The sequence below is a fragment of the Melopsittacus undulatus genome, chromosome 3, assembly GCF_012275295.1.
Source record: "Melopsittacus undulatus isolate bMelUnd1 chromosome 3, bMelUnd1.mat.Z, whole genome shotgun sequence".
Classification (NCBI taxonomy): domain Eukaryota; kingdom Metazoa; phylum Chordata; class Aves; order Psittaciformes; family Psittaculidae; genus Melopsittacus; species Melopsittacus undulatus.
The window spans coordinates 110,053,327-110,076,650 of NC_047529.1; the positions used below are offsets into that span (position 1 = coordinate 110,053,327).

The 23,324-nt window shown below is 39.7% G+C and overlaps 1 protein-coding gene across 21 annotated transcripts in view; it reads right to left on the reverse strand.

Moving 5' to 3' along the window:
- NRXN1 (neurexin 1) overlaps positions 1-23,324 on the reverse strand; it is a 678,674-nt gene that overhangs the window by 111,010 nt on the left and 544,340 nt on the right. For all 21 annotated transcript variants that reach the window (XM_034060547.1, XM_034060546.1, XM_034060544.1 and 18 more), the window contains one exon: positions 10,095-10,266. In XM_034060547.1, coding sequence (XP_033916438.1) covers positions 10,095-10,266 — 172 coding nt within the window. The remainder of the gene's footprint in view (positions 1-10,094; positions 10,267-23,324) is intronic.

Sequence of the window (23,324 nt, forward strand, 5' to 3'; positions counted from 1 at the left end):
AAGATTTTGTCCAGTTGAAACAAACAAAAACTCCATGTTATTTTGGCTTTGCCTTGGATAAATAATGAAAACAGCATAGGAAAGTTAATTGCAGGAAACTTTTTGATTATCACGGTTGACATTGAATGATCAGGAGTTGACTCTAATACAAGGACAACTAAAAATAAGTCTTTAAATCAGATTCTTGATTTCAAAAGAACAAAATTTGATCAAGTGAAGGAAACCAGGTTGTGTAATCAGTCTGAGAGGCTGAAGTCTGCCAGGAAGGACACTTGGAAACTACTTAAGATCAAGTATAAACTTATATGCTAGTGCTTATAAATTTATACATATATAAAAAAATATATAAGATATAGTTATATGTGTACATATGTTATTTATATATTTCAAAGAAAGTAAAATAAATTGAAAAGACAGAGAGCCTTTAAGTGCTATAAACAGAGAACACGGAAACAAGGGTTTGTAATAAGGTTGATAATGATCCGCAGCTCACAAGAAAGCTTACATACCTATTCTTAATGAACTTCTGGTGTCAGAAAGTGAGGAAGATAATGTCTATCCCAGAACTTAAAAACAACAAGCCAAAAGTACATGTTTTTGTACCTTTGTACTTTTTGCTACTTCTTTAAAGAACAGAAAATGAAATAGCTTTACAGGGGAAAGGGAAAAAAGCCATCCAGTCAAACTATTTAGTCTGACCTTATCTGTACACAGTGCTTTAGAATAAATTTGAAAGCAAAGAATTAAAGACATGGAAGCAATAGGAAAATGAGATAAAATGCAAAACTTTACCAAATCACATCAGACTAATCTAATAGCTGTATTTAGTAAGTTAACTGATTTTCTAGATTAAGGAAATGGACTATATCTAATTTATCTGGATTTCAGTAAAGCACTGAATATGATGCCATGTAGCAAATCATTGATTAACTGTGGAAAACAGTATAAAAAAGTGTACAGTAAAGGGCTGAATAAAAAAAGACACGAGAGATAGCACTGAATGAGGATTTTTTTCTCTCATCCTTTCTCTCTCTCCTGTAGACACCACAGCCTAGTATCCTGGTTCTGTGTCTATTGACAGGCTTCTGAATACACAGGCTGCTTGTTTCAGGCCACACTCAAGGTGCTGCATCTTTCCAGGCTGCAAGTCCTTTCCAGGAACTAGCTAGTGCACAGGAGCCACCTTCTTCCTAATACTCCCGCTTTAGTAAGTTGTCATCTTCAGTTTCTTTGTGAATCATTCCCACAGATGATAAGCAGTCATTATTTGTCCTATTCAGACCTGCAAGTGTGTCAACTATACCATTGCTCCCCACTATATTAGCTGTATCTGAAAAATAAAAATCCTCAAGAGACAGTAGGTCAGTCAGACCTATCAAAGCTCCCCAAGTATTTTGGAGAGCTGATGCCATCTAGTTGAATGGCTGGAAGCTCTACATGTGTTTAAGTCAAGCAAATATAACAAACTAAATGTTGAGTTCTATGTTAAATTAACAAGATGAGTTTAATGGTGAATTCTGAAACCGTCTTAGACTACGTCATAAGAGCTATCACTGAGATCACTGCAGGTATGTAAGGAAAACCAGTGGTTTTCCCATAGGAAAACTATCAGGGTAAAAGTCCTAAGAAAGTATCTGAGATGAGTTCTAGGACCAATCTTTGGTGTTTTATTCACTGATCTCAGTATAAGATGGTGACCAGACAATGAAATCTGCAGATATCATGAAACAAGACATATTGGTAACTCTGAAAAGGCTGCAGTTGTCAGTCAAAAGGAACTGAGCCCTAAGTTAACAGAAGTGACACTAAGCTTATACCACAAAATACAGGTCACACACTTCAGATATAGGACTAGTCACACCATTTTTTCCTGCAGTAAACTGGGATATTACAAGAGAGTATTAATGACAAAAAATGTTCAGTGGGTATACTAGTCAGCTGCAGAATGGTACTGAGCCATGAGGTTTTGAGCTATGAAAAGGGAAAATAGAATGTATCACTGGAAATTACTTTCAGCATTCATGTCTTAATATGTCTCTACAGGAGGTCCTAGTTTTTGTTATTGTCCATTTCCAGCCCCATATACTTTTGAAAAAATGAATTTAAAATGAAAATGCCTCAGAAGAAAGGCTATAATGATATATCTCTACAAAAATTCAAATTATCTTACCTGAGTGTATTATTTCTCATATATAAACTTTTATTGTTATGATGGCTAGCCAATAGGGAAAGTCAATTTTTTAACTTTGGGACACGAATGAAAAATGCTTTGATTGATCAAAACATTTAAGTTAATTAAGATTTTACAAAATCTCTTACTCTACAAAAAAAAAAAGGGGCAAATAAATTACATAAGAGACTGAATTTTTTGTTTTTAAATTTTAGAAATGTAAAAATCAGGGGGGTTAAATTGTTATGTTTTAAAATATCTTCCTTTTTTTCCTTCTGTTTTTTTTCATTGCCTGTCAAAGAAAGTAGATATTGTTCTTCTAATTCTTCATTCAGTTATCTTTGTCTCTCTAGTAATCTTGAAATCTACAGGCAGTATGTATGGTTTCTAACTTCTTTTTTTAAATCAATGTAAATTAATATATAATTTAAGGTTTAAATGATCATATTTCCATTGAAAATCAATGGATTTAATTCACTGATTTTCATTAGGTGGGAATCGATACCTCTCTTCTCCATAAGACAGTCTCATCCATGAAAGAATTTTGCCTTTATCACCAGGATTGTGTAATTTGTTCCTGAACATTTTCACATAAGGAACTTTGTCAAAGACTTTGTGCAAATAAAGAAAAATAAATCTATTAACTCATTCATATTTATTCCCCATTATGTCCCATCAAACCAGAGCAAGTTTAACTAAAATAGTTACCAGCAGACATTTCCAGACGGAGACCTTACCATAAACAGAACCCCAGGGACACATGACTCCATGGACTCATGAAAGGCTATAAAGAACACTGATGAGGTTTGCTTTCCAAATCTGGGAGGAGGAGACATTACTTGGTAACCAAGAAACTACTGACTTAGCTGATGTTTTTCCCTTTCTCTGCTTAGTAATTCCATGGACTAAATATTTTAGGCCCATATCTACAGCCTGATTTTATACATATGGCATAAATTCATACCTAAAATGTTCACTTGCACTGTATACTTCATCTACACATATTCCCAGATGGAGAGTTCCTGAGAAGTCCTCCTGTTCTTTCCAAACACTTTTACCTCCAAGGCATGTAAAGTATAATGACATGTCCTTGTTTCACTGGTACTGCTAGTTTCTCACAGCAGGAAAATGACATATAAGCCAGCAGATATTGGGCAGTATCTGTTTCACATAAGTTTAACTGCTGTGAACAAAACTTAAGTCTTTTCCACTGCATTTTCCTCCTGGGCAGAAAGGTAGTTTTTATTTTGTCTTTGGAAGCATTGCTCCCACCAAGGAATGAGACACTGAGTCAAGTTTGTGAGCTTCACAGCTCATCAAAATAAAACACTCTTCATATCATCTATGTCCACCCTCAGGACTGACTTATTGAAATGACAGAACTGACTGTCAAAGTGGAAAAACTCTGACTACGGCAAAGGACATTGAGAGAACACCAAGACGTATTCTCTTAACCAACGAAGGAACCATGTGAGGAAAAAGGTAAAGACAATGTGTAGCTGGACAAGTAAAGAAATATGAGTCAGAAGACTGACATTATTTCAGCATGGAAAAAACCCTTAAATTCCCATGTCCTAAAAGCAGTGACTGGGGGGGGGGGGGGGTGGGGTGGGATGATGATGTTTAAAATATTACTGTATGGCAAATACAAGGCAAGGCAAATACTGAGTGACCGTTTCCTTGTCAGGTTTCTACCTCACTCACCTGGACCATTATGATTTTGCACGGATGTGCTGATAATAGGCTGTCTGCCCACTTTATCAGGATATTCAAAAGTATGGACAGGGCTTTGAACAATTTGGTCCAGTGGAAGGTGCCTCTGTCTGTGGTGGGGGTTGGAACTGGATGAGCTTTAAGGTCCCTTACAACCCAAACCAATCTGCAGTTCTATGATTCTACGTTTGGAACGAGCTTGAGACCTCTCCTGGCCACCACACTTACGATGAATGAGAAACAGGTCTTTGGTGGCTGTGGGGGCCTGAATTTGGAAGGTATTTCTAAACCAATGGCATGCAAGTTAGACAACTACATGAACAGCCTGGAAAATACTACTTGTCCGGGGAAACAAATGTACTGACACAAATGTCTCCTGTGAATTTTATGGTCAGTCTGAACACACAAACCCAGACTAAATGGATAGCACTTATCCTAAACAGGAACATGGTACAGTTGACTTTTAGCACTTATCCTAAAGTCAGGTGTATCTCTCGACAAGAATTGCATAAGCTTTGTCTATTTTCCAGAATACAGGATCAAGAGAAGCATTTAAATGAGATGCCCCCTTCCCATAGCCCTTGGATGTTCTGCAATAGCAACCTTTAGCCCACAGATCCAGAGAAAATCCAAGAGACAACATGCGTGCCCTTAGATGTTTAACTTTATGCGATAAAGGGGAAAAAAAATATCAAAACCAAAACCCAGAGCAGAATTATTCTGTATTATACGGAAGTCTGAAAAGCCTCAGCTGCCAACTGCCTTATTGCAGAGGTACTTGGCACCAACCATAATGTCAGCCTGCAGCTTGATCTTCTGCCAACGTACATGGACTCTAACACAGGTTCTTCTTTGGTGTGGCTACTCAATCATAATTTATATTCCCCAGTCACAGAGATACATCTGTTCCACTAGTCTGGCAGCGTTTTGGACAATCTCTTTTGTGTGAACAACATGTGTGAGATACTTATGCTACCAGATCTAGGTCTGTCAGACACATCCCTGAAAACATCTGCTGACCCATGGGGTACCTGAAGCCAGCTGCCACTAAGCTATGCTGCTCTAAGGCTGACCAGAGATCAAGGGAAGGTATCATTTTAGATACCTGCCTACATCAGACTGTATCTTCTAGACTGCTGCAGGGCCCCAGGAACTGCTGAGCATTCCCAGTGTCTGAACAGCTCTGAAAATATAGACAAGTTGGCCAATACCTAAGAGATCATCTTATACACAATCAAATTCTGCATCAGTTTGATTTATGATGGAAGTTCTGAAGAGTAGGTTCCCACTGGTAAAATGACTGGTTACACCATGTTTCTTGAGAGAATCAGCATTGGGAAAACTCCCTTTCACTGCAGAAAGTATAGAGGTATTCACAGAAAAGTGATTCTGAAAATCCTTCACAATAAATGATGATTATTGTGCCTTTAGAAAGTCATCTAGCTTGCTCTGATACACTTTCCCAGGCTAGGAAAATGCACACCCTTCACTAATAAAGAAGGGAAATTAGAAAATGGAGAAAATAATTTTTCTTGTTAAAGAGATACAGTTACGAGCACTGCTGTGAGAAAGATTAGGTTTGTTTGTTTGTTTGTTTGTTTGTTTTAATATATCCCTTCCCACCTCCCTTCATTTGATTTGAAACAGATTTTCTTTCAGGTAAGGAAGAAAAGGTTGTTTCAAATAAAATGAGATGCTGTGTTCTGAGATTACCCAGATCCTCCTAGAAACACTGGACAATCTTGACATGAAGAGTCAGAACATTTTATTAAGAAAATACCAAAATTAATATTCTGACATTACCAAACCCTATTTCCTATTATTTTCTTTTGGCCATAATTTTCTATTCATTTTGACCAAAATTAACAAGTCTGTTGGTTTCTTACCAGAAAGGCATTCTTAGCAAATCTACATTTCAGTGCAGAATTACCATATAACTGAAGTTACAACAGAAATCTGCTCACAGTAGTAGCTGGAGTTGCTACTATGGTGCAGTAACAACTGTTGTGAATCAGACAAGATGACCCAGAAGTAACAGAAATTATCTGCATGGAAAATGGGGTTAGTGTATTGATTAGGAACTCTGAGCTTGCAGTCAGCATTTTGCTGTTAATATGATCAGAAATTAAGCTGCATACAGGAAAGGTAATGGGAAATCACTATCTGAAAGAGATGAAGGTGAAATATTAAAGTTCTTTGGGAAGGTGTAGAAGGATGATAACAATTTAGTAGAGACATAACACTGAATTTAGTTATGAAAGATGGAATACAGAAATCCAGTACAGAACTGTGCAACTTACCTATCAAAAAATACAATGTAACATTTTCAATCACACTGAGGAAGTGAGAAAAACAGGAGAAACATTTACTAAAGAGCAGAAACTGAAGAGTACATCCTTACAGCTCTAGCAATGCACTCAGAGAAATGGCAAGACAGAAACTTAGGAGTAAAACCGAAAGACTCTGAGGGGAGTCTGGAAGAACATACAAAACTAAAGCTAAACCTCTTGTCTCTAAAAATCATCCAGCTACTTCAGTACACCAAAATCTTTGCTTTTGTCTAAGGACTAACACATATTTCCCCCAAAAATACTCCAAAGAACAACCAGCTGCCTTCACAAGGATGATAACTGTCTATCACTGGCCAAACCCAATTCTTTTCCTTTTACAAATCTCTCCTTTCATATCTACCCAGGTACAAACTGAAGGTGCATTGGCCCAGCGAAAACATGACACTCAAGCCCAGTGGGATGGAGAACGATGTGCAAGAGAAATATGCTAGATCCTATTAAACTTCTAGGGTCATTTCTGCATTTTATGAATGCTGGAATAAAACACACAAAGTAAATAAGGAAACCCTATGGAGCATTGCTATTTGATACTCTCTGCAAGGCGTCTACCTCTCTGACTGCTCATAAAGCAGTATTAAGGAATCGTGTGCTACAGCGAGAAAACCCTTTGCAGGAAGACTAACTCTCAGCAGCTCCTGAGACCCAGGGCTGAGTTCAGGCTCCCTACAAACGCCACACAGACCTGGGGCAACCAGGGCCACAGCTCATTTTCAAAAGGTGCTCAGCTTTGAGCTGGGGTGCCCACAAGCATCCTCCCAGCAAGTGATAGAGCACTGACTGTTACTAGGCCTTGGGTGCACGTATCTACAGGATTTAGATGGGGCAACATAAAGGCTACACAGGCAATGAAACCTGGAAATCCTGAGCCTGTGACCAGAAAATCCTCTCAGAAGTCTTCACCCATTATTTTAATATACTGATCACAAAGAAGCAATGTCTTTTAGTCAGAGACTCCAACCAGAACTGTAATTCAGAGCACAATTGCTCCTTGTATAGATAGAAGAATTGATCAGCTGCTATGCTTCACACAACCAACTGGGAGAGGTTTTTTATATTACTATACTTTTGAAAAAAGGAAATCCAGCATGTTTAAGAATAGCAAACTGATAACTGAAGCTGCTAATCTCATTTCTCTTAATTAAAAAACCCCAGGAGGAGAAGAGGTAAGTCTGTGTTTAGGTACAATGGCAGAGGCACATTGAGAAATTATACAGAAAACAGGCACAAAGCAAAAAAAAATATTCTTTCTAGCACTGAAATGGAAGCCAATGAGGTCTCATTCATGCAAACAGGGTCAAATTTGGTGCACAGTGTACAACTGCAACATATCCTCCATCCAAAACATGATCAAAGAGCAAGTAAGCTGGTTAACCAGTACTGCCAGGTACTATTGTCGGTCCCTAAACACCAGAAGTACATCTAAATTGGATGCAGCAACACTGGCCAAACTGTGCCTTTTGATATCCTTAAGATCTCACTTTCAGAAATACTACCTTTAGAACAGGAATGACAGTGGTAGCTTTGAACAGGGTGCTATTAATATCTTCAAAGCAGTATCAACCTTGCTCAAAGGCAGCATCGTTTTCAGGACAAGTCTGCATCTTTTCCAGAAGGTACATCAATACCAGTCTGTGTGTAAACTGGTGTTTAAAAAGGGTTTAAATGAAGAGTGCCAAACCTGATGGAGTAACGTGGAATCATAAAAAAAAGTATGGCTGAGTGCTCTCATGTTGGGAAGGGAGAGAGACAGAAGGAGAAAAGGGGGAGGTTGGATTTCAAAAGCAATGCTATACAAGAGCCATAGAACATTACTGTGGGAAAGACAAAGAAAATTAAAGGCAAACAGCAGTCTTGGAAGATCCAGCAATGAAGCATGTGAAGGGATCCTGTACACTGGCTGATGAAGCCACTGAAAATGCCTTGATATGCAGCTTGTGCATAGATTGCTAAAGGAAACTGAAAAAGCTCTAATGTGGTGTTTTGCTTTTTCAAAGAAAACATCCCCTCCGCTAATTCCATCTCAGGGAAATCACTCTATTTCCTGAACTGATCCATGTTCAGTATAAACAAATTCTGTGTGCCAGTATCTTCAGAACTCAGCTGCAGTTTGTCCTTATTGCAGCCACTTTGTATTTTCAGGAAGAAACAGAACAGAAATGAAAAAGAAAAATATTTTTATGCTCATCATCTAGGTAAAAAACCAAAAAAATCACCCCAAACCTTATTTTTTCCTTTCTGATATGTACGTCTTAAGCACAAACTAAGACACACATCTCCCCAGCTTCTACCATCTTATTTCAGCTACCATTTACCAAACATTGCAAAAGTTAGGAATTAAGGGGAACATGTGGCAGAACAGGAATATCTGAAAGATCACAGGCCATGTATCATTCAGTATCCCTCTTTCCTTCAAGAGCTTATCCCCTCTCAGAAATGCTTCTAAATTAAAGACAGTAATTGTTTCTAATTGCCAGAACTGTCAGTCATTCATAACGCATTAGCACACAGGTGGGATATTTCAACAACTCCTGCTATACAGAATTTCATTTGTGATGCATACTTTCATTTGTATTTTAAATTCTAAATTATCTCCAAGAAATGATCTGAAGCATTATATTTCACCTGGGGATTTTATTCTAATTATTTTTATTTTTTAAAAAGTCAGGTGAACAGCTGGACTACAACTCAACCTCCCCCCCAAAAAACCCAATACCCAACTAATAATCAGTACAAGGAATGGCTTATGTGTTCCTTATAATATATATATTATATATCTTATAATATAAATATTATACCTATATATATATAAATACCCTCCTGTTTCACCCCACCCCCAAAATGAAATATTTTCTACTTATAAACAGGTAAATCAGAGCTGTCATTTATGTAGTAGCAAAATATGCAAATCAGAGTATCTTACATCTCTGGATTTGCTGCCTTTTGTTTACTCATATAAAAACATACACCAACTGTTAACAGAGAACATGCAGATTTGTAAGTTACTATTAATGGTTCAGTAGTACTATTCAATAAGAAAGGCACTGCATGTCTGAAAAACCTGTTGCTTTTAAAAATTAATAAAATTAGTAACAGTGCATGGCATTTGCATAGAGGTAAATATGGGTCCAAACAAGGCAACTTTGCATTCACATGAGTGGTGCTGTTCAAGTAACCACTATCACTTACGTAAGTAATATCCTGTAGTTTGTGTTTTAAGTGAAAGTGTCTTAATTTGGTTGGCCATACAATTGATAACTGATACATCTTTTGGTTACAGAAGCACAGAACAGTTTGGGTTGGAAGGGACCTTTTCAAAGGTCATCAAGCCCAACCCTCTGCAATAAGCAGGGACATCTCCAACTAGATCAGGTTGCCCAGATCCACCTCCAGCCTGGACTTGAATGTCTCCAGGGACGGTTATGGCTGCTGGAACACTTCTGTTAAATTCATCAGTTTCAGACTGCTTTAATATCAACTCATAATTAAAAGAACACAGACAACCTTTTCATCAGTAAAATCCCCATCATTTGGAGATCGATTTGAGTCACTTTACTGTGTAGCTTTTGTCAAAGCCTTTTTTTCCCCGCTACAACAATCATCCAATAAAAACAAATGAAACAAGAAACACAACCACTATTTCACGCCTTGATAACTGTATTTTTGCACTGGCAGTAATAACCTGAATCTGTGCTTTTAAACTCACTTAGGAAATGCCATCATCATAAACTGCATATTGCTCAGGACTCTAACTACTTAATTAGCTAGCAAGCCATTGTGAAGGAGCTGACGTACTAGAAGAGAAGCAAAATGAGCAGGCATCCCCCACCCTCTTACTCACAAGTGTCTGTGTAAGCCCTTACCTGCTGGGTAACGTTCGATAACTGGCCAGTTGTCCACCTGTAATGTGGCATTGCCACCACTTCTTGTGAACCGTACCACATGGTATTTTCCATCATTAATGATTGCGTTGATCTCCTCAATTGAGATGTCATCAGTTCCAACATTAAATTTAACTCCAATTTTTCCCTGGTGCTGCATATTTAAAGGAGAAAAAAAAAGGAAAAGAAAAAGAAGAACTAATTAGGAGTTGTTTTAGCAAGAAATGGAGACAGTGTGTGTAAGATTTCTAACATCGTCCCTCCTCAGAGGTAACTTCTGAAGGCTTGCATGTGGCAGTGACAAGCCTCCTGACAGCTCAGTATGTCTGAGACGTCTCTTTGATGGAGAATTGATATTCCAAATGAGTTATTTCACCACATGGAGCTCTCCTTTATTCCAAGAAAGTCAGACCAAAATGAGGAGGGGGAAGGAAGAAAACAGAGGTTTTCTTTCCCTGTCCTGTCCCTCACCTCCATGAGGATTAAACACTGTCTTTCCTTTTGGGCTTTCAAAATGGAAAGCCTTGCAGTGTCACTCGGAAGACATGTGAGGATTTTATGGTTACAGAAGCCAAGGCCCAGCCCTGCTTCTCCTTCCTCCAAACCACATTTATACTCAGTCTTCACAAGTGATAACAAAGGGGGAAACTTTCGTTTAATGAAGAGATCACTACAGACTGAGACACTGATTTATTTGCTGGGCTTTGCCTGTATATCCCTGTACCTGAGTGCATCCAGGGCTAACAGGACTTCCCACATACATTCATACTCAGGACCAAGGCAGTAGATTTTCCACAATTGTGATATTAGCCTATTTTCATTTTTATTACCTTTTCATTATTGAAATGTTCACTCTAACGGGACATTTCATAGAATCACAGCATCAACTAGGTTGGAAAAAACCTTTCAGATCTGTTACCCCAGGACTGCCAAGACCAGCACTAAACCATGATACTGAGGGCAGACTGATCTCCACAGATGACCTCCACTCACAGCCACCCCTCATCTTCCCCCTGCCCATAGTATGCCACACTGTATAGCTGCTGCCTGTACCCTCATGGCCACCACCCATCTCCCCTCACACCCCACGGCCGCCCCCCCTTTCCCCTCACAACCTGTCTTCATGGCCGCCCCTCAGGCTCTCCCCCTCCCGCCGACCCTGACGCGCCCCCCACCGGCGGGAGCGACGCATGCCCTGCCTGCCTCCCCCCTCCGGCCCTGCCTGCCGCAGTCCCCACGGTCGCGCTGCATCGAAGTCTTCCATATCAATTACAACTGTAACTTAAGGGCTTTCTCATTTTCTTCCCCTCCTACCACATCGGTTCTACTCCTGAACATGGGTATTTATTAAATGGAAAAGAGAAAAAATAAAAAGGAAAAACAAAATAAAAAAGCACTGCACACTACAAGATTAGCAGCTCGTCAGTGGCAATGCTGTGTGGAATTTCATATCCCTGGTGTTGGTACATCCTTCTTAAAAGCTAAAATGCTTCTTGAGGTTTTTACACAACCAGCTGAAACACAATGAAATGCTTTAGGTTGCACAAGCTGGTCATCCACATCCATCCTTCCTCAACTGGGTTCACCTCTACTGCACAGCCTTTGTGTCTGCTCCTGCTTTCTCCTTCCACCCTGGCACTGCTCCCTGTAGTAAGTGCATCCTGCAGCTCCTCATCTCTGGAAGTCTCCCAAGTGAAGAAGTCAGGAGTTCTTCCACTTTATTTTATTCTCTGCTTAAATACCTGACTTCACTGTCCAATAGTGCTTGCATATTCCACTTACACAGCTGAGTAGCTGCTGAAGGCCTTTGGAGAAAATCCCTCAATGTTTTGGCATGACACTGGCATGACACTATCACCTCTTCAGGTACTATCATTCCAAAATGAAATACTCTGAAAAGAATTCTCATTTCCTCAGCTGCTTAAATAATGTTCTCAACGTTCCTCTTTTTGCCTTGAGGATTATTTCAACGTTTCTCTATTTGCAGGTCCTACTTTTCCATGACTAGAAGGTGTCAAGCAGGGATCCAGCACACGCTCACCTTTTGCCTGTCATGGGAGTTATCTCCCAGTTATCCTGTGAGAGAAACCCTCACTCTGTTTTATTCCACCTGGTTCAACTATGAATCAGAACAGATTTCACCCATTATCTCTCATGGATGCAATGGCTTATTTGCATCACCTGCTTCATTCACAGCTTACTCTCTTCATACAGAAATGTGTACAAAGAAATATAACATTGGCCCAACTCTAAAGCAATCTCCTCCTTTACTAATTTATGAAATGCAGAAAACCAGCATGTAATGATAATGGCATATGTGCCTTTTCACAGTACTTTCAAGAAATCAAAGGCTTTGTGGATTAAAAAAAGCTGCCTAATTTTACGGTGATTCATAATTATACTATTCATAACCTTCACTTTACATACCTGCTTTCCTATTTGCTATATATATGTACATACATATATTATTTTAGATCAAAAAATTACATGGAAAGGAAAAACACCTCTGAGTGCAGAGGACAAGCAGCATAAAAGGCAAATATCCCAGCAGCTTTTCCAAAATAAGAGAATGTAGAGCTGCAATCATTAACCAAGTTACCATTTGTAAATGGCCACGTATTGGCAAGTGAAATGCATCCTCCACAGCCCTCAAGACAGAGTGTTAGCCTTATTTGATATATATATAACTTAATGAAAAAGTAAGTTTCCCCAAGTTCCCTACATTTGTACAGAAGTACTATGCACCGGTATCAAGCATGCAGTTTCAATAGCAAAGATTTTCACCTTCACAGTTGATAACACACTATAGTGATTTTTGGGGAGCCTATTTCCAATACACGTGTGTAGCTGACAACATGCAAAACTCCATTTTTAAAGGATCCATTTCATTTTTTCACACTTCTTCAACACCTGTGGGCATTTATACAACCTCCCATAAAACAAGGAAGCAAATCTGTGTTTTGAGTTCATGTCTTCCTTATGATTACATCCATATTTAACTTCTGAACATCATGCTAAACATGCTATGGACTACAACGCCATTATGTACAGCCCTTTGGAACAACAAAATCATAGAATCATAGTACCATGGAATCAGCTAGGTTGTTAAAGACCTTTAAGATCAAGTCCAACCGCTCCCCAGCACTGCCAAGGCAACCACTAAACCATGTCATGAAGGACCTTGTCTACACAGTTTGTGAACACTTCTAGGGACGGTGATTCCAGCACTGCCCTGGGCAGCCTATTCCAATGCCTGAGCACCCTCTGCAAAGAAATTTTTCCTAATAAAATAAAGTATGATGCAAAGACCTGACAGTCACAATCAGCTTAGCTGCAGTAAGCACTTCTGTATGTAGATAGTGTTTCTCTTTTAAGTCCTTGCATAATCATGCAGTAGTTTGACTCACTGTACTCCTCCTTCACTGCAAGATAACAGAAGTCCCATAATTTTTCTCTGTAATTGGCGAAGATCAATTCACATGCAGTTTTTGTGGATCATGGCAGTACAGACAGGAAAGAGACTGATAAAACTTAGGCATACTAAAATACTATTTCCACTTTTCCAGCCTCAGCTGCATAGTGCAATAGTATAAATTTTCCTTTATCACTTGCTCATTCATAATAATCTTATTCCTATCAGAAACAGCCTCAGACATATGCTGAATGAGAGATTACCTCTTCAGCACCCTCATCATGGGCACTATAGGAATATCTGTGCCTTAATAAGTACTGCAATAAGTCAACATTACTTTTGAATGATGTTATTATATCCTTGCCAGTGACCTGAAATAGCACAGCGTTTCAGGCTCATGATTCTAAGAGGTTATATTTGCCCACTAGCAAAAATGACCATTTCAGAGCTCCCCTGATAAAATCAGCTCTGTACACAAGGCTCACTGAAGTCCAACACACTGTTTATAGTTCTTAGCCTCTGTTTTATTTTCCTTCAGTGTCACGCAGTTGTGAGAGAACATAGCAATGAAACAAATTCCTTTTCCTGCTGTGCCTTTATCTAATCTGAACTGGGAAGGCCACAATAACAGAGTGGAGACATATAGGAGACTGGAAACTCTCCTGTATTATTTCCAAGAGTAGGCAGAAGACAGGATGCACCTTCAGAAGAGTGAAGCGCCTCAAGAAGTAGCATAAATGTTGTTCTCTGTGTCTGCAAATTATTTTGAACTTCAAATCAGAAGGTGCTATGAATACTGCTCCAACCATCACACCACCACCACTGCTTCCTGGGACGAAGCAGTGCAGGGACCTCCTATTCACCTGAATGACACTTTGAATCCCAACCAGCAGCTCTTCAGAAAAGCTAAACTTTTGGTTTGGAGGTGCTTTGGCCATGTAGCTCTCCTGTTTCTGGGGCCAGCGTACCCACATAGACAAAGAAGCCCATTTAGTATTACCTGAAGTACGACTACAGCTACTGCAACATGAAACGTAGGCTCTGCCTACAGTTTAACCTCTGCTATCCAGCCACTTGTACGAGACCAAGCTCACAGGGTAAAGATGTGTGAATGGCTTCAAAGCAGTTGGATAAAGCCATGAAATACACATTCTTATACATAATTTTTACATATACACTTTTTTTTTAATATATATGCTTTTACACACCAACCATGTCCTGGTCTGCATCCCATCCCCAGCAGCGTGACCAGCAGGTTGTGGGAGGGAATTCTCTCCCCCTTCCCTGCTCTGGTGAGACCTCCTCCTGCAGTCCTGTGTCCAGCTCTGGTGGCAACAACACAAGAGGGATGTGGAGTTGTCGGAATGAGTCCAGAGCAGGCCACAAAGATGCTTTGAGGGATGGAGCAACTCTGCTATGGAGACAGGCTGAGAGCTGGGCTTGTTCAGCCTGGAGAAGAGAAGGCTCCAGGGAGCAGCTTCCAGTGCCTAAAGGGGCCAACAAGAAATCTGAAGAAGGGCTTTTGACAAAGGCCCTTAGGGTAGGACATGGGGAATGGCTTTAACCCAACAGAGGGCAGATTTTGATGAGACATCAGGAAGAAATTCTTCCCTATGAGGGTGCTGAGGCCCTGGCACAGGGTGCCCAGAAAAGCTGTGGCTGCCCCATCCCTGGCAGTGTTCAAGGCCATGCTGGTCAGGGCTTGGAGCAACCTTGTCTAGTGGAAGGTGTCCCTGCCCATGTCAGTGAGTTGGAACTGGATGAGCTTTAAGGTCCCTCCAACCCAAACCAATCTGTGATTCTATGTTTAGCTCCAATCAAGCCTAATGCGCTCTGAAAGAACTGGAGTTTTGACTGCTCAGGCAGCATAGATGTGTGTGCATATGTATATATGTATATACCAATAATTTCAAAATATCTTGTCTTCCAAAGTACTGGCAGATACTATTATAATCAAGCAACTTCACTGAAACATTTTCAAGCACGTTTTATGAATTGTGTGCTCTAAATACCTTGGCTTTAATGGGCATCTGATGAAGCACCAAGAATGCTGATGAACCCAAGAACCAAGCAAGAAATGTGAAATGCAAATCAAGCCAGCAGCTGACAGTGCAATTTGTTCCCTGTTGGATCCTAGTTCAGTGCTACTGGTCTGCCAACTCCAAACGCAGTAAAACCTATGCTGGTATAAAAAATATATATATATCCAGAATAACGATATTTCCTATAGCATCAGGAAGGTTTTATGGCTCTCTGTAGTAATAATTCTGGAATCAGTCAAACATGAGCCTGTGCAAATCTGGCACAACAGTGGTTTTAGAAGAGACCACAGACAATCTAAGCTCATAATACCTACAACCTTTAACCACTTCCAAAGAAAAGTAATAATACCATGACTCCCAGAGGTTAACAAATAGAGGAAAAACAATTTGAGTGTGCCAGCTTGCATCTTATAGCACCAGCCCCTGAGGTACAACTTTCCGGTGGATGTGATAACAAAGTCTTAGAACTAACTGAAAGTTTACTTTGATTTTACTCAGGAATAAGTTTCTTGAGTTTTCTTAAGTGACATAATTTTCACTCAAAAACTAAAGGCCCATACTATATATTATGGGAATGTATGTAAAGTAATTGAAACAATGGTTTTCTGAATCCTGTATGGAAATATATATGTAAAAATAGTACTGTTTGCTTCCGGAAGTGAGGGGAGGGATACATAATGACAGGGGATATATTTGCTTCAAGATTAATTAGCTATGTATATTTTAGTCTAATAAACCACTAATATTTCTTACTACCGTTTAATATCTTCCAGAGGAAACGTATGTGAAAGACACAGAAAATATAAAACATCTGGGAAGAATTCTTTGAATCAATACATCTTTTCTACCCCAGTGAAAGAACCTGACTTTCTGGGTATGGGTTTTTCATACCTTCAGGCTTTGAAAGTAAGAAAATTCATGAAAATTCATGAAAAATCATATTTTCAGGCTTTACATCATTAATCTAACATCACAGATAATATTTCAAATTTCTTGTTACTGCATTTCTCTATGAGAAGTGATGAAAAATTCAACCTAATATTTACCAACAGTAATCAAACCTTTCTGCTTTTTAGTTAGGTGCACACCATAGAAACAGGCATTCTCCTGTAATCCCTCATCTTAAGCACTTACAGACCAGTTTTGTGTCCCTTTATGAAGTCAGACAGGTAATCATTTGCAGGGATGGATTATAGCTTCCAGTATATCAGTGCTTGACATACTGTAGAAAACGTAGGAGGGGCACGAAAATGCAACTGGAGCTCCAGCAGGCAGTTATCAGTCATAGGTAGGCACTTCAGCAAGAAAGCAAAAGTTTTACTGACATCTGATAGTGCATCCTCCTGTTATTCAGTCTTTGATAGACTGGCATGTGACAAGCTTGGAACTTTTTGGTTTCTCTTTTTTTTCCCTAAAGCTGGAAATACGTACCTACTGCACGAAAGAAAAATAACCCCAAAACAAACCAACAAAAGCACAACAAAACAAACTTCTCCCTTTCGTGGTTGCCAAGTGAGGAGACTGAACTCTTCCCAATGTTTCTTCTTGCCAGTTCTCACCATTTATTTGCAACTTTCCTGATGTTAGCTTATTTCTTAAATCCACAGCTCTGTAGACCTTAGATTATGAGAAAAATCATCCTATCACAGACTGGTTTGGGATCGAAGGGACCCTAAACCTCATCCAGTTCCAACCCCCTGCCATGAGCAGGACACCTTCCATTGGAGCAGGTTGCTCCAAGCCCTGTCCAGCCTGGCCTTGAACACTACCAGGGATAGGGCAGCCACAGCTTCTCTGGGCACCCTGTGCCAGCTCTTCAGCACCCTCACAGGGAAGAATTTCTTCCTTACATCTAATCGAAATCTCCTCTCTGTCAGTTTATAACCTGCCCTTTTCTCTTTTCACAAAACCCCACTTTTCATTTTAAACCAAGCTCCTAGTTCTTATAATTGTGTAGAAAAGCTTAAAACCCTAATCCTTGCAGCCTACTGCATTAGCAGGCTAATAGAAAGAACTAAACATCATGTTAAATACTGACTTCAAACTAAACGCTTGATTTCTTTCAGCTGGAGTTGTAATACTCTGGGCAAATGACACTGATTTCATGACCCTCGTGTCAACACTGAGCAACACACAGCAAAGTGGCCTTCCTCTCAAGCCAGTCTCCCAGCAAATTTGACTGCTTCTCCACCACTGGACCTGCTTACAGAAAGATTTATTCTCTTTTATTTGACAGCCTCCTGGTCCCCAAGACAGTGGGCCCACAGGGATGAACTGCCATTTCCAAAGTGCTGTATAAGACTTTATATACAGCTGACTGCTCTTTTTGAGCCTACACTACAGAATATGCTTGTATTCAGGAAGTTCTTTTTGTGACTTAAAGGATATAATTACTTGGCTTGAGTGGTGGCTGGAATTCAAGTGTGACCCTTGGATTCCTGTGAGAAGTGCAGTCAGGTCTGTGGTACCCATTTGCCCACACTAATTAAAAATGCAATCCTGGCAACAGAATCCTTCCTAACACTACTCTAAGCCACTATTCATACTATTCGAAGAGGAAAAATGTTGTCTGCAGAGCCACAGATGATACCTGTATTTCCTGTAGCATCTGGGCATGCCCACCCAAAGTGCAAACCCAAGCACACCTTTCTCATCTACACCAAGACCCTTCCCAGAGACAGTACTAGGCACTTGAACAACAGATCTGTAATCTTATATATACAGCAATAAACCTTCTCTTTCCTCCCCTAATTTTGGGATCCTTTATCACTCTTTTCATGGAATTTGTTAAGAGAGATGGAGAGAGAATTTGCAACCTGTTTTGTTCTCGCGTTTTACTCAGAAGCGCTGTAAGATCATTTCATAAACCTTTCAATGACCCCAGTTTTGTGCCATTAAGTCCTCTAGATTTTCTAAATCAATACAGAAATAATAAAACCTCATTGTTCACCAGATGCCCCCAGTTGACATATAAGAAATAGCACTGTCACTATAACAACATTACGGATGCAAATACATACGGATGCTACCAGAGCTACCGCACTCTTAAATGTTGCTTTATAAAAATTAAGCAGTTTCCAGCCTTAAACCAATGACCCTTAAAAGAGGGAAGTGAAATATGAGCTCAGCATCACACTAATTTACAACTGAGGCATACATGAAAATAAAAGCTACCTAAGGAGCTCACTAAGTGGGAGAAGGGACACATGACTGAAAATGATCTATTATGTCACGAAATGCCATATATACAACCACAGAACAAAAAGCCTATAAAGAAGGTATCATAGAAGCCTTCACTGTCCACGTGTTTCAGGGCAGGAAGAAGTAACTACTCTTAACTGCTATGAAATAGTGACTTGTATCACATTCTGCTTTAAAATAATTGTCCTCACAGTCTGCTTTAAGTGCTGTTACAGCAATTTGATTTATACGTAAAGCTCAGCAAGCAAAAAACGTAAAAATATTTATAAATCCATAATTCTGACACTTTGGTTGTCAAACTGCAGTTTTCCTGTTGAGTTTTAAACACTGGAATTCTCACTGCTATATATCATAGCCGTATTATTTCAAGTTACTCTGATGATGAATTCCTGAGATGATACAATTACCCTAACAACCAGCCCCCTAAAATGCAATAGATGTGGAAGACATATGGTGTATGCCCGCAGCAGCAGCACGCTGCATCTTATTATCCACTCAGCATCATTACTACAGTACACAAAATTAAATTTTTCCAAGAAAATATGCAGTAAAGAACAATTCAAGTAGTCAGCCCTTAACGTGGTACTTTGTGTTGAAACAGCTGCACAGGAATGTCTCACCCTTGCTAGCATTTCACCAAGGGGTCCCAGTTGTGAGAAGATACAGATGTGCTTAATACCAAACAGGGCCTAACTTGAAGGAACAGAAAGTTGTTTCACTACTGGCCAAAGTAACTCACATGCCTTGACTTTGTTCTTGCACACTTATTTGCCACACAGGCAGACACCTCTGAGGCTGCGTAGCTGAAATACAGTATCCCCAGCCTAAGGAAAAGCATACTTATTGGGAGCTTCAGCTACCCAAGAAATGGCAAACACTGCTCCTTCCCACACATACATCAACATATGTTTCCAGATAAGCACAGTGAGAATTGAAAATTAGGCTCAATTTCCATTTCTTTGTAGTGTTTTCATACAAAGATTATGAAAATAAGAGTTCCTGGGACTGAATACAGTCAACCAGAGATATAAAGATACTCCTAGGGAAAAAAAACAAACAAGTAGCACCTTGGTATCAGTACAATCTAATCCACACTGGAAATTGTGCTGGTTTAAGGGTATTGATTTCTGTGTTTAGAAAGGCTTCAAAGAACTCTTCTGATAATTTGTGTGTGTCTGAAACAAACCCAAAGTCAGAGTCACTAGGAAGCATAACAGAGACCAGAAACAAAGAAACACCAAATTCTCAAGCAGGCATTCATGCCAAAGGCTTAACAGCCTATGATCAACACATGCTCATGAAAACACAAATATTATGGGTCAAAGGACTTTTCATATTAAAAACCTATAGGGAATTATTAAAAACCAAAAACGGTATTAGACACCCAGCTCCTCTTGAGCTTTAATGAAAACTGAACACCTACATGCCACTCATGCCTTTGATCAGCTTCCTTTATAATCTTGAATATTTCCAGATGCCTACCACAAACACTTGAAAAAGTACTTTTTAAACACTGTTTAAATGCAGACTTTGCAGACTGTTACATGAGATTAATGTACAGCTGAAGTGAAAAGATCTCGCACAAGAAAACATAGCTATGCTATTACCAGACAGCAGAGCTACAATATACCACAAGTTGGGCTTGGGCTCCCTGCAGAAAGGCAAGTTCTGTTGCCAGTTTTCTTTCCCTTATCAAGTGTAGAGCCATCCTATGGCAAGCTTTAATACCATGTACATTTTCCTCAATGGCTGTAGTTTCCTTTATCTTAGCTTTCTTCCCCTTGAAGATCTTTCAGAATCAGAAGCAATTTGACAATTTCCCTGCATGCTGCGCTGAGATACGCAGTGCAGAGTAGCCTATTATCAGTGCCCCAACAGAGGATCTCACTTCTTTTGATCACTTAGTGCTGCAGAGCATGTAGAAAATTCTTAACACTGAATACATGTAGCACATGAAGTGATCAAACAGTGTTAGTTGACTGGACTGTGAAATTCAATGGGTAGCTGGAAGGGGAAAGCAAAATCTGATTGGCTACCTCTACTTTCTCCTCTGTTACTGCCGCTAACAGCCCCCAAGGTTTGAATGACATTGCTTTGGCATCTTAAAAACCAAACCAAACCAAAGCAAAATCCACCCTGTGGAAGAGAAGTGCCACAAAGTAATAAAAGGGCTGTGTACAGGAAGTCATTAGTGTTCCTAAACAGCTTCCACAAGGAAGAAAACTCTGAAGGAAGCACTGCAAAATAGTACAAGCACCTGCAACAATACAATTGTTAAAAGGCAGGAAGCTTGCAAATAAAGTTAGTTGTATTTAGAAGAAACCTGCCAGATATTTGAAAAGGCTAACCCCTAGCAAATCAGACAAAATCAAAACAGAATTTAAGCCACAGCAAGGGAGCTTTGCATATAACACAGTTCCATATTGTCAGGCTCTGAATGCCTCTGCAAAGCAGAGAACAGTCATGAATGCTGTTGTCTTCCCTGAAATGATCAGCATCAGGCTTGAATGATGCCCAAATATATTATTTGTCTTCATAAACACAATGGTATTTTAAAATCCTTAACAGTAAATACAAATACTTGCTTTACAACATGTAGGGCAACAGCCATTAACAGCCAAAACGCATCATTATAATCAAACTGCACAAGGGAGTGGAACAATGTCATAGAATCAATCATAAAATCAACTAGGTTGGAAAGGACCTTCAAGATCATCAAGTCCACCCCAGGACTACCAAGATCACCACTAAACCATGTCACTGAGGGCTTCATCTATACAGTTATCCTTTTAGTTACAAATTCTTCACTTCTTACTTTACTTTAGAATATGTACTTTAGAGTAGACTTTTACTAGGTTGGAAATTACTACTTTGCAAAAGGGGTCTGTTAGGCAACCAGAGGTCAACCTTTTTAGGCATTACTCTTGCCTCACTCATACTGTACTCATGATTTCTGCCCCTAGTGCAGCCACTTTCTTCTGTGCTTTTTTATATACCTGGCAAATATTTACCTCTGCAAGTTAAAAGTCAGAAGTAATTCCACTGAAGCCAAGGCTACTTTAGAAACACTGTCATGGTAAAACCAGGGCATCTCTCATCAGACTTACTTGGCACTTTTTCAGAGCTTCTGCCTCTTACCATTATTCTCACATGTCTCAGTGAGGAAGAGATGCAATGGTAAAATATTTGACTAACAGCAGGTGCAAATGATGCACTTGCACTATTTTTATTAAAATTCTGGCTTTATTAAGATCAAGCTTTTCCTGCAAAAGGCTTAGTAGAAAATCAGATGTTTGTTTTAATTTTCATACTTTTACAGCTTTAGTGTGAGGGACTATCTTAAAAGGAAAGAAGGAAAGGGGAAGCAGTAGGATTCCACACACCTGAAGACCCCCACTATAAACAGCTACCCTACAAATGCATCCCCTCCCTGTAGCGCAGCCACTCCAAAATGCACCCCTGTCTATGACCTGTGACATACAAATCTTTGATTACTGAAGGCTGTGAATAGCTTTGCTGTTATTTGGTCAGATAAGCCTTGGCAAATAACAGCAGGGTGTCAGGGAAGAGAATGGGCATTTCTGAAAGATAAAAATAGAAGCAGCGCAGAGTCAATGGGAAGGGGATTCACGGACCTGTTGCATCAAGTTCCACTCTTGGCACTTCCTAGAAAAGTAGCAGGCGAAAAACTGCATCGTGAATGGCCTTCTGGGTAACTCATGTCTGAAATGCCTTGAGCTCTGCAACAGATTACCAAACACCTTGCTGACTTTGCTAGCCTCACAGAGGTGAGGTTTCTACATGGGTGAACTAACCACTCGAGCAATTTATTCAAGAGCATTAGACGCAAAATGAGTAGCACTGTATCAGCAAGGTAGGTGTGTGTGCATGACTGTCTATATATACAGCCTTTCAGACATTCTTCTGCACTAAATTTACAGCTGTGAAAAGCAAACCCTGTTTCTTTCTCATCTCTTTATTTTTCCAAACTGTTTTTTGCCCACAAACAGTCTCATTAAGGAGCAGTATCATTAGAGGACATCATGCACCACTTTTTGCCCCTGCAGTGAAGCTAGCTTTTTGCCACTTCTGCTTTGTCTGTGCAATTGCTAACAGATTTCTTGGTTCGGTCACCATTACAAAGGGCATTTGTGATTGATAGATCTCCCCAATAAGCATTCTCCCATTTCCTCTTTCAGCTCTGCATATCCTGGGGACCACTCAGGCAGAGCATCATGCCAGTACTGTGCCCATCCTGCTGTGAAGAAACTCCAGCGTACAGAATGTTCCACAAACGAGGAATCCACTGGAGCTGCTCTTCCACTAAGCTCTGCTCATTATATTACTGGAGGATTTACTTTGCCTCCTAGATAATAATTATTATTTTCAGTGCTGCATCCCACACTCAGTAACTAAACTTAAGCAGACAGACAAGTGCTGCCAATCAAAACCTCTTCTACCTTCTTTCACTAATATAAACACATCATGATCTATGTATGCATGCAGATGTCTCTGTGTGTGCATGCTTGTATATCTATGCTTGTATATCTTTATACT